The following is a 16,845-nucleotide window of genomic DNA, read 5'->3' as shown; positions in this document are numbered from 1 at the left end:
ACTATTATTATTATTAAGCCGTCAGTGGCCTTTAGTAAGTAAGTTTGTATAGGTACAGTTACACAACTTTAGGTGACGTCAACTATCATACATTTACCTGGAGTAACATATGTGTAAATTACCCTCCAGGATAACCCATAAAGTCAGACAAAGTGACTTATTTCCTTGGGGTCCTTGTAATATCTTATTATTTAAAGCCTAGCTGTAAGATACAGTAGAAATCAGTCACGGTTATAACTTTAAAAATTAAAACAGCTAAGTAACTCAACTGTGTGAAAATCAGTTACAGTAAAAGAAGGTGCAATAGGAATATAGTGAACTGAGTTATATCCATGAACATTAAACAGAGAGCATCAGCTTACAATAATAGGTACACGAATGTTAACGATACAAGAAATCACTCTCCTCCCTTTCTGTAATTTCTTTCGTTAAGTATCTTTCAGCCCTCTACCTGAACTGTCTCATGCTAGTACATGTTCAGGCAATCCATTTCACTCATTTATTCCTTTATAATAACAGGTGGTTGAGGCCAGTTATAAACAGTTATTTTACTCTGTCTTCAACACTCAGTATATCCAGCTGTTGTAATTCATCCTGGCCTACGTGTTCTCTTGGATCCAGGTCCAGGATGGATCTCACTATTATGTTCTGGGTGATTTGTAGTTTCACAGTTTTATTTTTGTTAAAGCAGAATACCATGAAGAACAATAATAATCTGAATGACTTTTTTTGTACTTAACAAATCAGAATTGTAATTATACATTGAAACCTTTGCTGGACATAAGTCCAGGTAGACACTGTGCTTGTCTATAGAGGAACTTTAGCCTGACATTCGCTATTTTTACTACACTGTTCACTATTAATTCTGACATGTTTGGATCAAATGAAATTCCCAAATATTTCACTGAAGATACTGAAGTGATGAGTTCCACATTACCCTGGACATTAAAAGCTCTTAATATCTCAATAAGACAAAGATGTATCTCTCTCAATTATTGCCTATAACATCTGTAATCAAGGTCATCGTGACTCCTGTTCCCTATCCTTCAGGGCTACCAGGTCTCCTACTATCCTCTCGTCGTATAGAAACCCTAATCCCCGAGAGCTGGGAGCTAGTGTTCAATACATCTCACGCTGGCGTGGCCTTTAACAACCTCAGAAACAATAAGAATAAGGCCGTGTTAGTAACTTGGGACCTCAGTGCTGGCGCTGGTGGAGACAGGACCTTACTTAGACCTGAGGTTCACCTGATCTAAACTGGAAATTTCATTTTCCTGTTCCTCTTTCTGGAGGAAAGTTTATTGCCTTTCTAATTCCCTTCCATATTTGGGAATAATTTTCCCCGGACTCCCAGGAGACAGGACTCAATAAGGCTTTCATTTTCGTGGCCCTTAACATCCACACAAACAAAAAGTTAGTTGTAAGTTAGTTGTGTTGACAGAATAAACTAGTTTATTTTACACCCTCAGCACATCTTGTGAGCGGTAGAACAAACAGGAGGATTACACAGGTCACACTGGGTCTTTATCAGACTTCACTAGGTATTATTACATCACTAGAAAGAAATATTAGTCATTACATATATTACAATTCATAAATATACAAATACAGTAATAAGATATAAGGACCCCAGTGGAAATAAGTCACTTGGCCTGATTTTTGGGGTTATCGTAGGTAATCTACACATATGCTGCTATGGTTCTGTCTTGTCCATACACTAGTGTATGGTTCTGTCTTGTCCACACACTAGTGTATGGTTCTGTCTTGTCCACACACTAGTGGATGGCCCTGTCTTGTCCACACACTAGTGGATGGCCCTGTCTTGTCCACACACTAGTGGATGGCCCTGTCTTGTCCACACACTAGTGGATGGCCCTGTCTTGTCCACACACTAGTGGATGGCCCTGTCTTGTCCACACACTAGTGGATGGCCCTGTCTTGTCCACACACTAGTGGATGGCCCTGTCTTGTCCACACACTAGTGGATGGCCCCGTCTTGTCCACACACTAGTGTATGGCCCTGTCTTGTCCACACACTAGTGGATGGCCATGTCTTGTCCACACACTAGTGTATGGCCCTGTCTTGTCCACACACTAGTGTATGGTTCTGTCTTGTCCACACACTAGTGGATGGCCATGTCTTGTCCACACACTAGTGTATGGTCCTGTCTTGTCCACACACTAGTGTATGGTCCTGTCTTGTCCACACACTAGTGTATGGCCCTGTCTTGTCCACACACTAGTGTATGGCCATGTCTTGTCCACACACTAGTGTATGGTCCTGTCTTGTCCACACACTAGTGTATGGTCCTGTCTTGTCCACACACTAGTGTATGGCCCTGTCTTGTCCACACACTAGTGTATAGCCCTGTCTTGTCCACACACTAATGTATGGCCCTGTCTTGTCCACACACTAGTGTATGGCCCTGTCTTGTCCACACACTAATGTATGGCCCTGTCTTGTCCACACACTAGTGTATAGCCCTGTCTTGTCCACACACTAGTGGATGGCCCTGTCTTGTCCACACACTAGTGGATGGCCCTGTCTTGTCCACACACTAGTGGATGGCCCTGTCTTGTCCACACACTAGTGGATGGCCCTGTCTTGTCCACACACTAGTGTATGGTTCTGTCTTGTCCACACTCTAGTGTATGGTTCTGTCTTGTCCACACACTAGTGTATGGCCCTGTCTTGTCCACACACTAGTGTATGGCCCTGTCTTGTCCACACACTAGTGTATGGTTCTGTCTTGTCCACACACTAGTGTATGGCCCTGTCTTGTCCACACTAGTGTATGGCCCTGTCTTGTCCACACACTAGTGGATGGCCCTGTCTTGTCCACACACTAGTGTATGGCCCCTGTCCTGCCCACACAATAGGTTTTGAAATGTATCCTCTGCGGATATGTTTCATGACCTACCACGGATACCCAAAACTGCGGATAATAGCGAACCCTATACAGCCTCTCCTTACTTAGTGGCGTACTGATTACTCGAACTTACAATGGGCTCTCTGACCAGTACGCATACCTAAATAATGTATATTAGAGCTGATATCCTCTATTCTGTTTATTACAATATACATACAGAAAATCCTAGAGGGAATAGTACCAAATTTGCACACGAAAATCGCTCCCTATGAAAGCAAACCCCTGAAGGGTGAAGGGCTCTTGATCTAGGAAATTGGATCTGTGCTCCAGTTCCCTGAATTAAGCCTGAATACCTTCTATCTCCCTCCCACATGTGCTGTATAATCCTATGGGTTTAGTGCTCCCCCATGATTATAACAATAATAATAATATGAAAGCAAAAGACTCAATCAGCGATGCAACGTTCCCCCAATGAAAAGCAGGGGCGCGACTAGCATGATAAGAGACAACACAGTAAGTGTCAACAGCCCAAAACTGTTCAACTGCTTCCTAGCATACATAAGGGGGATTACCAGTAGACCCCTGGCTATCTTCAAGAAGGCGTTGGACAGGCACCTAAAGTCAGAACCTGATCAGCCGGGCTGTGGTTCATATGTTGGTTTGTGTGTGGCCAGCAGTAACAGCCTAGTTGATCAGGCCCTGATCCACCATGAGGCCTGGTCACAGACTGGGCCATGGGGGCATTGACCCCCAAAACCTTCTCCAGGTATATTCCAGGTACATTCCAGTACACTGTTGTATAAACATTTAAAAATACAGCCCCTCCTCACTTAGCGACATACTCGTTTACTGTCTCGGACTTACGACGGGCTCTGACCAGTATTCACACCTAAATAATGTATATTAGAGCTGATTTGCTCTGTTCTCTTTATTTCAATATACAGTACACTACTGTATAAACATTTAAAAATATACCAGAAATGTTATAAATGGTGCAAAGGTGACAGTAAAACGATATCAGAGATTGTTGACACCAACTCACTACCATTATAGTATGCTCCTCACTTGGCAATGAATTTGTTTAATGACGTGGTCTCAGAAACGGAACTCCGCCGTTAAGTGAGGAGAGGCTGTATACTAAAAATGTTATAAATGGTCTAAAGGTGACATTAAAGCAATATCAAAGATAGTTAACACAAACCCACTACCATTATAGTATGTTCCTTGTTTAGTGATGAATTTGTTACTGACATGGCCTTAAGAATTGAACTCCATTGTTAAGTGTGGAGAGGCTGTATATAAATTGTTTTTGTTTACATATGTATCTATGAAGTTTAATTGATAAATTATGCACAATAAGTCGAGAATTAGCACTTTTTCACTGATGGGAAGCACTTCATCGCTTCTCTAAGGCTTTAAAAAATTTGCCATCACTGCTTTTGTGCTTTGTGGCCATTATTAAATAAAATTAAGAGTTATTTTTGGGTCACAGTAAACCATGGATAATTGAAACCACAGAAACTGAACCCACAGATATGGGGGTTAAGAAATAAGATTTTATTAAGATTTTTAACCATGGAGGGTTAGCCACCCACGATAACCCAAGAAAGGCAGTGTGTCATCGAGGGATTGTCTGTCTTATTTCCACTGGGGTCCTCAATCTTGTCCCCCATGATGTTACCTACACCAGTCGACTAACACCCAGGTACCTACTTGTTTACTCGGTGAATGGGGGGACAACAGGTGTAAGGACACATGCCCAATGTTTCTATCCTTGCCACAGACTGAACTATGGACACTCAGCGTGTGAAGCAAGAACTCTGTCTACCAGGCCATGGGTCACTGTATAAAATATTATATATTACATTACTGTAATTTTTTCTTTTATTTTGATCTCTGAATAAGGGATAAAAGTATCACTGATGATGGGGACCTCAGTGGAAATTAGTTCCGGTGTTCGATTTTAATGAATCATTCTAGGTTGTCATAATATTTTTTTCTATAAAATATGCCTATAATAGTAACTTTTTTCTTAATGCAGTCCTAGTGTGAATTTATAATACAGGATGTGTGGGGGGTGGTTCAGCAGCCAGTCAGCGGTGGGAACAAATGTCTTTGTGGTAGCATCTCAGCCGGCAGCAGCGTTTGTACTGCAGTTTATTGTTTCCGTGTCAGTCTGAAGCTGGCATGTGTGTTGCCCCCACACCAACTCAGCATTATTTACCATTCATAACTACATTTGTGATTAAATTACATCACCTTTTTGTGTTATCAAGTCATCATGCCCCCCAAAGTGCGCAGTAAACAGGCAATATCTCTGAAGATCAAGCAAGAGATTGTGAATAAGCATGATAAAGGAATAAGGATTAGTGCATTGGTGAATGAGTATGGCTTTCCACAATCAACCATCTCTACTATTATCAAGCAAAAAGAAATTATAAAGAATATTAAAGTGGCTGACGAATCTAAGCTAGTGAAAAAAGGCAGAGAAATTATCATAGAGATGGAAAGACTGTTGTTACTGTGGATAAGAGAGAAGCAGATGAAGGGAGATACAGTGCCTGCAAGTTATATCTGTGAACGTGCAAGACAAATTTATGATGAATTAAAACAAGATTCGCCCTCAAGTACTGATGCTACTCCATTTGATGATTTTAAAGCTAGCAAAGGGTGGTTTGAGGGTTTCAAGAAAAGGGCCAATATTAAAAGTGTTGTGAGACATAGTGAGGCTTCCAATGCTGATAAGGAAGCTGCTGAGGCTTTTCACCACCACCCCACCAACTCTTCAAATCCAAGGTACAGTAAAAGTTGCACTTCCGAGGTCTTGGAACGAATTACCATAAAACCATGTAATCTGTAATTTGAGTCATGATAGTTTTGAGATACAATACATCTTCTGGAATGGATTAATATCATCACTCAGGCACCACTATACTGTGCAAAATGACCGACATTTAAACTTAATAAATCTTATCAAAAAGTGTTCACTTGGCTTGCAGCTTGATGTCTCACATACAGTCAGTAAACTTTAAAGTCAAGTTGGCTATTCCACATAGCTTTTGATTTCTTAGTATCATACAGGAACTATTGATATGGTTGTGGTGTTTTGTTGTCCCTCTGCAAGAATAGCTTGCTTATTTACATCATTATGGACACAGAATTTTAATTTATGTCGTAAGATGTTCACAAAATTCATAGAATGCAAATTTGCCAAAAACTTGCACTTAGGAGAGAAATCTTATGGTGTTTCAGTTGGTCTCAGACCATTATGAAGCCACAACTTTTGGCTGGAACAGTGGTCCATGACAAGCCAAAATATCATTATAAGGTTTCTTTTTCTTGGTGTGGATTTTAGATGAATAAAATGGCAAATTCAAGTCAATTGCTGTATAGTTATGAAGCCTACAATACAGTACTTACAGAATATTAGGTAGTTACAGGGAGATTCGGGTAAGCCTGTGTTTGCATGTTAACCCATAATTGTTCAACACTGGTTGAAATGTCAGTAATAAGAAGGTTCTGAAGTCATTTATTTACTGTAATTTTTCTTAACAGAATATTGAAATATATGAAGATGAGTGATGGAATGGTATCATTATCATGGGATAATCACACAGCAACATTCTTTCACTTCCTCTCAACACTCAGGAAAAAGGCGAGTTATAAAAACCATTGTATATTTTTATCTTTATTCTGTTGTTGGAATCATTATATTAAAATAAGTGAATGTTACTAATTTTCGATTTAAGATAAAATGATCTAAAGAATGAGCTTTATCTTGATATTTGTATACTAGTACAAGTATTTATTTAAATGAGGATATTTCCGATTATTGCTTCAAAGAAATAGGGTTGTTGTATGAGTCATGAAGTAATCCCCATATAAAATAAATGATTTACTACAATCCCTAATTATTTATTTTAATTTTTTTGTTTGACAATTCTTTGAAGATTATTTATTATCTTAATTACTCTTATTCCTGCAATGTTATTAACATCTGCATTTGTAACAAGAAAATTAAATTTGCACAAATATTTAAAATAAAAGTAATTGCAGAAACGTATGGAAAAGGACATTTGTGTACAGTTCAGGATATTTCCTTTAATAAATATCCCGAACTGTGTATAAGTGTTCTTTTCTACATTTTGTTGGTATCATCATACCACTTACAATCAATTGCAGAAATATCTACTTTACCCTTCATGGGGGTGCCTTAATCCAAGGAATTGGAACTACCTTTCCCTTTCTTGGGGTCAATCCTGATTACTTCACATTCTGCAGGTGCTGTATAACCCCTTCAGGTTCAGCTCCTGCCCATGATTATAATACTAGCCAGCATAGAAATTATTAATTTATTGATGATAAATGCATGTATTATACAGAAGCATTACTACATGTATATGGTTTTCAGTTTGCTTAACATGATTATGTTTTATATGCTGTTTTCAGGAATGTAACCTTATGTTAACTGAAATTTCACTGTATACATAGGGCTGGGACAGTACTGGCGAATCATTCACTGTATACATACAGGTATGATGGCACCTTGATAGCATTTGAACTTAATTCGTTCCAGGAGGCTGTTGGAATAGTGAGTTGTACAAAGGTTGAGAGATGTTATTGTTTGGAAAGGTTGTCACCTTCCATAAAAACATCAGGTAACTGCCTGTCTGGTGTTTTTTCTCTTTTCTGTGTCTGTGCAGTAGCATGTGAAAATGATGGAGATTCACTAGCATTAGATTTTTTCCTTGCTAAAGAAGCTGTCCATTGTTGTCTACTCTTGATGACTTTTCAAAATTTTCTAAAGCAGTCAACAATATTGTCATTGAACAGGTTGATGCTTCTATTCACAACAGTAATGTTAGGATGCCATTTTTCCACCAGGCTGTGTTTGAGTCCAATGGTAATAAAATTCCTTAATTTCTGCAGTAGACATGTTGCCCTTACTGCTTCCCTCCTCTGAAGAAGAAATTTCCTCAACCACTTCTTGCTACTCCTTGTGTGGGTCTTGAAGTTCTTCTGTGGTGATCTCATTCTTCTGATTCTCCACCAACTCCTCTGCATCCTCATTGTCCATTTCCAAACCCATGGACTGGCCCAGAGAAACAATATCCTCACTACAGGCTCTGCCTCAAGGCCTTCAAAATCTCTGAGTGACACACAGTCTGGCCAAAATTTCTTCCAGGCAGGGTTCATTGTCCTGAAAGAAACTTTCCTTCAGGCTTTGTCTGTTATCCTTAAACACTGGAGGATATTAAAATGGTTTTCAAAAATTCTGTAAGGGTAAGGTGTGTTTCAGAGGCCACTTGAAAGCACCTTTTAAACAGTGCTTTTGTGTAAAGTTTCTTAAAATTGGAAATTACTTGCTGGTCAGTGGGTTGGATAAGAGGAGTGGTGTTAGGGGGGTAAGAACTTCATTTTAATGAAGCTCTAGTCATCCACCAAATTTTCTGAATACCGAGTCAAATTTTTCTCAAAAAAGCTGGGTGAATATCAAGTTGTGTGAATATAGGGATATACGAATGTTGAGGTTCCACTGGATATGAAAAAATACACCAGAATTTCTGAGTGCTTACACACACATTTTCAAAGGGGTTAGAAAGAAGAATGAAGGAAAGCACATTTTATAGGTTAATGGTGAGGTGACTCCCCAAATTTAAGTTCAATCATAACAAAAATGGAGAATTGCGAGAGGCCTCCTGGTCCATTCTAGGCAGCTTGATGAAAACACAGGAACAGGTTAGGGCTGCAGTTTCCTACTGGTTTGCAGTAGTAGACCATGTAGTTTTAATCTATTAACTCTATTGTCACACCTATAATAGGAGTAATAGGTTATCAAATGAACTGAAAAGAGAGTAAGGGACATAGCCAGACTCACTATTTAAGTAAAATCACAAACAAGACATTGCAAACCATAGCTCGGTCAACAAGTCAACTATTCAGCCTCTCAAAGAAATAACAAAAATGAGTAAGCAGAGTATCTAGACTCTGTAAGGATAAAAGGATGCTTGATAGCATAAATTCATAATTCAAATATTTTTAACAAATGTAAAGGTTACATTCTTCTTATCGAAGAAACAATCGTTTGAGATCTTACCACATCCTTTAATTTATTATTGCACATTTCTCATGTTTTATATCTTGTAGTTCATTTATCACTTCTATTACATTCCTAATTATTTTGTATTCCTTTTCCTTTCCAGGGTGTCATGATAAAAGTAACTAGATTAATATTTAGCTTGGTTTAGAATGTACTGTATATACTACAGAAGACTGTCGTTTAACACTGTTTTGTTTGGCACGTTTTGATTATAGCAATATTGAAGAATTGCAGCATATTTTTGTATAGCACTTCGTAAAATTAACTTTACACGGTTCAGTTTGTGGGAGGGGAAAAAATTTGGAGCATCGCCTGTGGGATACACACTGCCTGGCTGTGGGTTAGACCATAGAGTCAACAGGGAATACCTATCACCATCCCCCGCCACCCCAGCCGCCCTTTGCCACAACCACCACCCTCTACCACTCCCATCACCCTTGTCCCAGCCTTGGGTTCATTCGTGTGTAGGACCATCCTCTGCTAGGTAAATATGAGTAAATATGAGTTTGTGTGATGACTGACTGACTGATTTACTGACTGACTTACAGACTGACTTACTGACTTATTTGTCTAACTGACTTACTGACTGATTGACTTACTGACTTGACTGACTTGACTTGACTGACTTGACTTGACTGACTTGACTTGACTTTGACTGACTTGACTTTGACTGACTTGACTTTGACTGACTTGACTTTGACTGACTTGACTTTGACTGACTTGACTTTGACTGACTTGACTTTGACTGACTTGACTTTGACTGACGTGACTTTGACTGACTTGACTTTGACTGACTTGACTTTGACTGACTTGACTTTGACTGACTTGACTTTGACTGACTTGACTTTGACTGACTTGACTTTGACTGACTTGACTTTGACTGACTTGACTTTGACTGACTTGACTTTGACTGACTTGACTTTGACTGACTTGACTTTGACTGACTTGACTTTGACTGACTTGACTTTGACTGACTTGACTTTGACTGACTTGACTTTGACTGACTTGACTTTGACTGACTTGACTTTGACTGACTTGACTTTGACTGACTTGACTTTGACTGACTTGACTTTGACTGACTTGACTTTGACTGACTTGACTTTGACTGATTTATGCACACTCCCGTACAACCATCGACTTCAGTACCAGAACCTGTACCATCCACCACAGCATAACTCTCCACTCTCCACAATCATCCACAAACACCAGCACCCATAATTTAAGTTAAGAAATACTGTTATTTCTGTTGCATTTGTAATCTTAAGCAGTAAAAACAACATAATACATCACGACAATGAACTACAATTACATATTCACTTTTAGTTTTGTAAGATCTGTTAGTCTGTTAAATGATGGTCTACTGTATGTGTATACTTCTTTGTTTAATTACTGGATAAATGATCTAACCTTTTAGAGTGTCTTGTAACTTGGTTGGAAGCACACTCAGTTCACACTCTTGAGTGTCTGTCATTCAGTCCCTGGTAAGGGTGGAAACATTGGTTAGGTTTACTTAAGACACCTGATGTCCCTGTTCACCTAGCAGCAAATTAGGTACTTGGGTGTTAGCCAAATAATGTGGGCCACATGCTGAGGACAAAATTAACATAATTTATTTGAAATGCTCTTCTTAATCAAGGGCTTTCTATGTAGTATGTCATTGATGACAGCTAAGTCTGTATAAGTTGTATCATGTACATGTAGAACTCTTCTTCTTTCAACACACCGGCCGTATCCCACCGAGGTGGGGTGGCCCAAAAGGAAAAATGAAAGTTCCTCCTTTTACATTTAGTAATATATACAGGAGAAGAGGTTACTAGCCCCTTGCTCCCAGCATTTTAGTCGCCTCGTAGGACGCGCATGGCTTACAGAGGAAGAATTCTGTTCCACTTCCCCATGGAGATAAGAGGAAATAAACAAGAATAAGAACTAGAAAGAAAATAGGAGAAAACTCAGAGGGGTGTGTAAATATGTGCAGTGTGACCTAAGTGTAAGTAGAAGTAGCAAGACGTACCTGAAATCTTGCATGTTCATGAGACAGAAAAAAGGACACCAGCAATCCTACCATCATGTGAAACAATTGCAGGCTTTCGCTTTACACTCACTTGGCAGGACGGTAGTACCTCCCTGGGCGGTTGCTGTCTACCAACCTACTACCTAGGACTTGTAGAACTAAGGATGATTATTATTGTAAAAAATGTCAAAAAATATTGATCAAATACTTATTAATGCTTTTTCCAATGTGCAGGAGAGATACGCAGATGTGACTGTAGCATGTGATGGGAAGTTCTATAAAGTACACAAGTTAGTATTATCAGCAAGTAGTGAATATTTTGAGAAAATGTTTGAAAACACCCCATGTAAACACCCAGTTATTGTGTTGAAAGATATACAAACTGATGAACTAGAAGCTCTCTTAAGCTACATGTATGAAGGAAGTGTGAGTGTAGCTAAGGAAGGTTTAACACGGTTAATTAAAGCAGCAGACATGTTGAGCATAAAAGGACTACCTGCTCCTGATGAAGCTTCCGTATCAGAAATATATATTAAACGAGCAGCTCAATCACAAAGTGCCTTGGACAGTCAAAGTAGTCCACATTTGAAACGAAAACATGAAGAGAGCAACACATCTTTGCAAGGAATAGAAACCTCAACTGCACTTCCAACCTTCCCTGTTGTATCTCCATTACTTAGTGACTGTGAGAGCCAGCAGTCTACATTAAAAACACACACTGATAGTCAGTGGATGAATCTAGTGTCTTCAGAAAGAAAGGAACAAACAGTAGCCCACCCTTCGGATGTTTATACAACTAACACTCACAAAGAGCAAACAGTAGCCCACTCAGTGGGTGACTTTACAGTTATCACTCATAAGAAGGAAATGTTATCCCACCCAGTGGGTGACTACAGAGCTATCATCCACAAGAAGCAAACCCTATCCAGTCCACTGGGTAACCATACTACTATCACTAAAGAGAAGCAAACTCTAGCCTATCCACTAGAAGACAGACGGGCTGACCACACAGCTATCAACTTCTCACTAACTCCTCCCAAAGATGAGGTTTGTGAAATTGTAATTTATTTTTATGATATTTTGAACTTATTAACTTAGCTGGAATTTTCATATTTATTTCTTAGAAACTACAGGATGCACTTAATGTAGAATTTGACTTGGCTTGGTTTAAGTTGATTTTTTATTTCTTTTCAAGGTAACAGTAGATGAAATTGAAGTCAAAGAAGAAATAGTCGATTATGTAGACAACAGTAAAAGCGATAATGTGAACTCGACGATGGACTATGGGTCTATAAGAAGTACAGACGCTCCCTCAAACCGAATGTTATCCAAAAAACTTGAACCAGAAATCACTTCATCACAAGACAAAACACAGCCACTGCCAGGTGCTGTTGTAATGGCTTTAATGGGACACTCAGGAATGCAAGGTGTATGTATTCCACTTTTATTACAGTGAACCTGCTATTTTCCTATATTATATGTGAATTGCAGTTGTTCTCTCCATTGGCACTTCAACAACTATCTGTTATATAGAGCTCCTCTGTATAGTGCATATTTTGGTAAATGCAATTGAAAAAGTTCTTCCAAAATTGAAGAGAGCATGGCAGGGCCTTCATAGTATGAACCGTTCAATGGAGGAGGGGGTGTGTAATGTTGCTGGCTGTCCCAATTATGAAATAAATTTTTCATGATTGTCCATTTGTCTTCCAAACTAGTGAGCTTTTCTGTTGATAAAAAAGACAACTGGACACTAAGAATATAGGTATTGTAATGTGGAGTACCACAGTATAGTAATTTTATAGAACTATTTAATTTATAGTAATTTTATTTACCTTTTCTTGGTTGAGAGATGAGATGTAAACTGCCATGATCAATAGTGGTTACTCAGCTTATTATTTGTGTGTGAGTGAGCGCAAACAGTAAGCTTACATAGGTGGCCTATGGCTCAGGGAACAATGAAAACAGACAGGTCCTGGATGTGGCTGCTCTGGCTTGTACTGGACAGATGTTGAAGACATTGGACTTCGTTCGATACTTCAGAAGACAACCAGACACTATCGCTATGGACTAAAACCAGAAATTATTGGCCTTTGTCCATTTTGTCCAGTATTGCCAATATTTGTTCGCTAATTTTTTTTTTTTTTTCAAAAATTGCCAAAATCCATTATTGAGAGGTCTTTTGATGAGAGGTTTTACTCTACTTTTTCTGTTGCATTACAAAATCACAATATATAGAGGAACTTTGTAAGTGAGCTGACCACACCTGATTCTACACAACTGACTTTTAGTCAAGCATAACAGACAACATTTTAACACTGTTTCATTAATATTGACTTACTTTTTGCTCGTTTGACACAAAAGCACTTTTTGGCAAAATGAATGGCTCAGTCTAGGGCTGAAATTCTTGCACAACCCTGTGCATAATTACTTGCTACCCTGTCTAGGAATCTTAGTACTATTATACTCTACAGATGAATATAAGTACTCTTTTTGGAGTGGTCTTACATATAACATAATTGTTTGTATTCACATGAAATTACATAATTATTAAAAATCTAAAACAGTTTTCAATTCCTTTTCCTAGATAACATTATAGTTTTAAAGTACAGTATTTAGATTAATTTTCCAACTGTGCCATTCCAGTTAAAGAATGTAATAACATTATTATTTGTGCCAAAATACGAGAAGTCTGTTCACATCAAAACACTTAGCAGTATTCTGTGTTCAGATAATCTGTTTTATATCTTCTATGTACAGGCAGACTTAAGCTCAGAACCTCAATATTTGGCTGCCCTTTTTTTTTTTTTTTTTTTTTTTAGCTTGATAATGGCTTTGGCAAACCTGGTTCATTTATTCAGCTTCCAGCTTGCCCCCTTCTCTTGGAGGATAGTGATCTACACTCATTCTTCTTGGCACATAGACTATACTCTGACAATTTACCATGTTCATTGTGTTTAGCTAAATTTACAGTGAATGACAGTGGGATCTTGCAAAGTGTCAACGGTGTTCTTGATGCCTTGGGGGTGTTGACATCCTTAGATGTGTTCTTCTTCATTAAAGCAAACATGTCTTCTCTTAACAGTACTAAGTGCACCTTAGGTGCTTTTCCCACTTATCCTCCTCTGCAATCGATTTCTCATTTCATGGTTGATGATTGTCCAACAATTTCTGTGCTTAGGTTGTGGCTCCTACACCATGTTGGCATTAAACATCTGAGTGAAGAACCTTCATTACAAGATTGGCAAAATTTCAGCATGTGCAAGGTCATCTCATCCATGATCTCTGTACAGGTGAAGAAAATCACCTAATATATCTTTGGCCTTTGTTCTTACCTCTTCATCTGCCCTGCCTTATTGTTTTCTCACCTTTTCTCTCTGTCATGACTAAATATTGGTTCAGGATGGATCAAAATGCCATCAAAAGTTGTCTCTAAAGGGTGGGAATTATTTATGAATTAGGCCACAGTTAAATACCTATCATAGTACTGGGGTCCTGATTTCAGACAATTATCTATTACTGTTTTTGTGCCTTTGTCTTAACCAGTAACTAATAAGCTATTCCATCTAATCAGTCATATTATTGCCCATCTTCCCTCCATTGCTGCTGAGTGCGGGAAACCTTATTCTTGATTAGGCATTGGACACACAAAGCATTTACACATGGATACCTCATGGAGAAATGCCTGGTGTGCATCTATGATGAATTTGAGGTTCTGTTGATAATACAACCTAAATGAATTGACTGTCCTATGTACCAGAGAGTATGTGTATCTCACTTAGGTATTTCCTTCAGTGCCCTGATGCAATCACTTTAACTGCCCTCTTCTCCAGAAACCTTACTTTCAGTGTAGATCTTTGCATTGTCTTCAGACTTTTTTTTTTTAATACATCGGCCATTTCTTACCAAGGCAGGATGGCAAATGGTCGATCACTGTCTTTGTCAGAGGCATGCCAATTTTCATGTAATTTTTTATTCCTTCTGGCAGGTAATTTATATAAATTTAAAGTCATTTATATAAATTTAAATAATTTAAATATATGTAGTTGCCCATCTATTTTGTACCTGAATAATTTCTATGACTGTCATAGACTCATAGTAGGTTAATAGATTTGATATACAGGAACTTGCTCATCAAAAATTAAATTTTTTTGCAGTTGTAGTTTTCCTTTCCAAGTGTTTTATTCACTCTGCTCTAATGACCTTTTTCAGTAATTTTACAATGTTAGTCAGTGAAACAGGCCTATTGTTTAGGGGATCCTCCTTGTCACCTTATTTTTAAACACTGGCACAGTGCATGCCATTTTTACATTTGTCTTCCAATTTACCTTCTTGTGGAAAAGATTTTTCCAGAGAGGATAACTTAATTCATCTGCATATTCTTCAAGGATAAACCCATAGTGCTATCTTGTCAGGTCCTCTTTGTTTTCTTGTCTATTTGACATTCCTGCCTTAAATGGCTGATCAGTCTATTTCTGTATTTATTAACTGAGAGTCCTCATTTTAATGATTTTTTGGGTTTTCATATTTGTTTTTAAATAACATCTCTCCCAAGTATATTGTGTAGTTCCTCACTGATCCTTTTAAAATCTCCTGTGTTATTAAATAGTGGATTGTAAGCATTTTAAATTTTAAGTAGCTTGAATTAATTTTTTTTCCAGAGAGGTAAGTAGGGGTTTGTATGAGACATGTTCTAGGTTAAGCTTCATGGGGCCCTATGCAGAAATGCATTTTTATATTCACAATACAATATTCTAGTTACAGAGTAAAAGCTATGCTTCTAATATCCTTTCTTTTAATTATTTTCAGGAAATCACTCTCCAACATTCAGGGGTAGAAGCTTGTAGACCTATATCAGAAGTTCAAACAATTCCTACTGAGCAACTACATACATTTGTCTTACCCTTGAACACTGCTGAACAGTCCACTACAGTCAGCAGATATCTGCTTCCAAATCTTTCAGAATGGCCTTCTAATTCCAACATTTCTCTTCTTAATATTAATGAAGTTGTCAAGCCATCGAACACTGCAAGGAAACCTCCTGCTGTCAAAAGACGTTTGCTTCCAAAATTGTCAGAATCACCTACTTTTGAACCAGCCAGTAGTCAGGAGGTCAGCAATGACTCCAGTACCTGTGATCGATTGTCTAAGACATCACTATTGTGCAAAAAAAAGAAACATGGGTTGATGATGGAAAGTAAAATAATCCGTTCTTATAACCGTAGGGTAACTGAACCCTTAACCTGTAGGAAATGTGGCAAGGCACGGACATCCTTGCTTCACACCCAATATTCTGGTTATTGGTTTTGTGCCGAAAAAGAAACCATCAGTTTAGAGGAGTGGAGATTGGAGACAAAAGAAAAGATTAAAAAACGGAAATTGCAAATACTAAAGTAAAAAAGAAAAGCCTTGATAAACTTGTGGGACAGATTCATGAGCAGTGATATATGTACTGTGTTTTTTTTAAGATTTCTGAGCATTTTTTTTTAAGCCAGTTTTTGGTTACCTTTTCTTTGGACTAATTTATAAACATTGAGTTTTGGCATTTTAATTTTTTATTTACTTTTTGAAAATCTAACACTAATGAGAGAAAAGAAGTAAAGAAGTCTTGTGAGTGCAGAAGTTAAGAGAATAATATGTTTAGTGCATTCATTTTGTTTTAATTGCTGTTAACTCCCCAGTAAACAATACAATATTTTTATGCAATCTGTTTTTAGGTTTTAAATATTGTACAATACATATTGTAAAGATAACATTACTACTGTAACTTATAAATAGAAATGATTATACAAGTAGAATAAGATTAGTGTTTATAATTTAGACTTTTATGACACTGCAGGACTGATCACCTCTTATCTACATATTCC

General features: G+C 38.0%; 1 protein-coding gene across 7 annotated transcripts; it reads left to right on the top strand.

The window, feature by feature from the left end:
* Positions 1–1,224: 1,224 nt before the first annotated feature.
* Positions 1,225–16,781, top strand: LOC128685821 (uncharacterized). 7 transcript variants are annotated; one of them, XM_070087736.1, is made up of 6 exons: positions 1,225–1,241; positions 4,912–5,666; positions 6,426–6,525; positions 11,216–12,028; positions 12,177–12,410; positions 15,788–16,781. In XM_070087736.1, the coding sequence occupies exons 2-6, from the start codon at positions 5,152–5,154 to the stop codon at positions 16,373–16,375; spliced, it is 2,250 nt and encodes a 749-aa protein (XP_069943837.1). In that variant the 5' UTR covers positions 1,225–1,241; positions 4,912–5,151; the 3' UTR covers positions 16,376–16,781. The 7 variants fall into 7 exon arrangements, with proteins under 7 accessions (XP_069943837.1, XP_069943836.1, XP_053628481.1 ...); XM_070087735.1 differs by lacking the exon at positions 1,225–1,241 and adding an exon at positions 1,267–1,413; XM_053772506.2 differs by lacking the exon at positions 1,225–1,241 and adding an exon at positions 1,279–1,413 and having other exon boundaries at positions 4,936–5,666.
* Positions 16,782–16,845: the final 64 nt, after the last annotated feature.

Source organism: Cherax quadricarinatus, chromosome 23 (assembly GCF_038502225.1).
Source record: "Cherax quadricarinatus isolate ZL_2023a chromosome 23, ASM3850222v1, whole genome shotgun sequence".
In the NCBI taxonomy this organism is placed as follows: domain Eukaryota; kingdom Metazoa; phylum Arthropoda; class Malacostraca; order Decapoda; family Parastacidae; genus Cherax; species Cherax quadricarinatus.
This window is presented reverse-complemented; position numbering and strand designations above follow the sequence as displayed.

What these genes read in the sequence shown, in the direction of transcription:
- LOC128685821 (XM_070087736.1), top strand. Translation starts at nt 5,152, where the DNA reads ATGCCCCCCAAAGTGCGCAGTAAACAGGCAATATCTCTGAAGATCAAG. An exon ending in ACCAACTCTTCAAATCCAAG is followed by an intron (nt 5,667 to 6,425) that starts GTACAGTAAAAG and finishes TTTTCTTAACAG; the next exon opens with AATATTGAAATATATGAAGA. An exon ending in TAACTCCTCCCAAAGATGAG is followed by an intron (nt 12,029 to 12,176) that starts GTTTGTGAAATT and finishes TTTCTTTTCAAG; the next exon opens with GTAACAGTAGATGAAATTGA.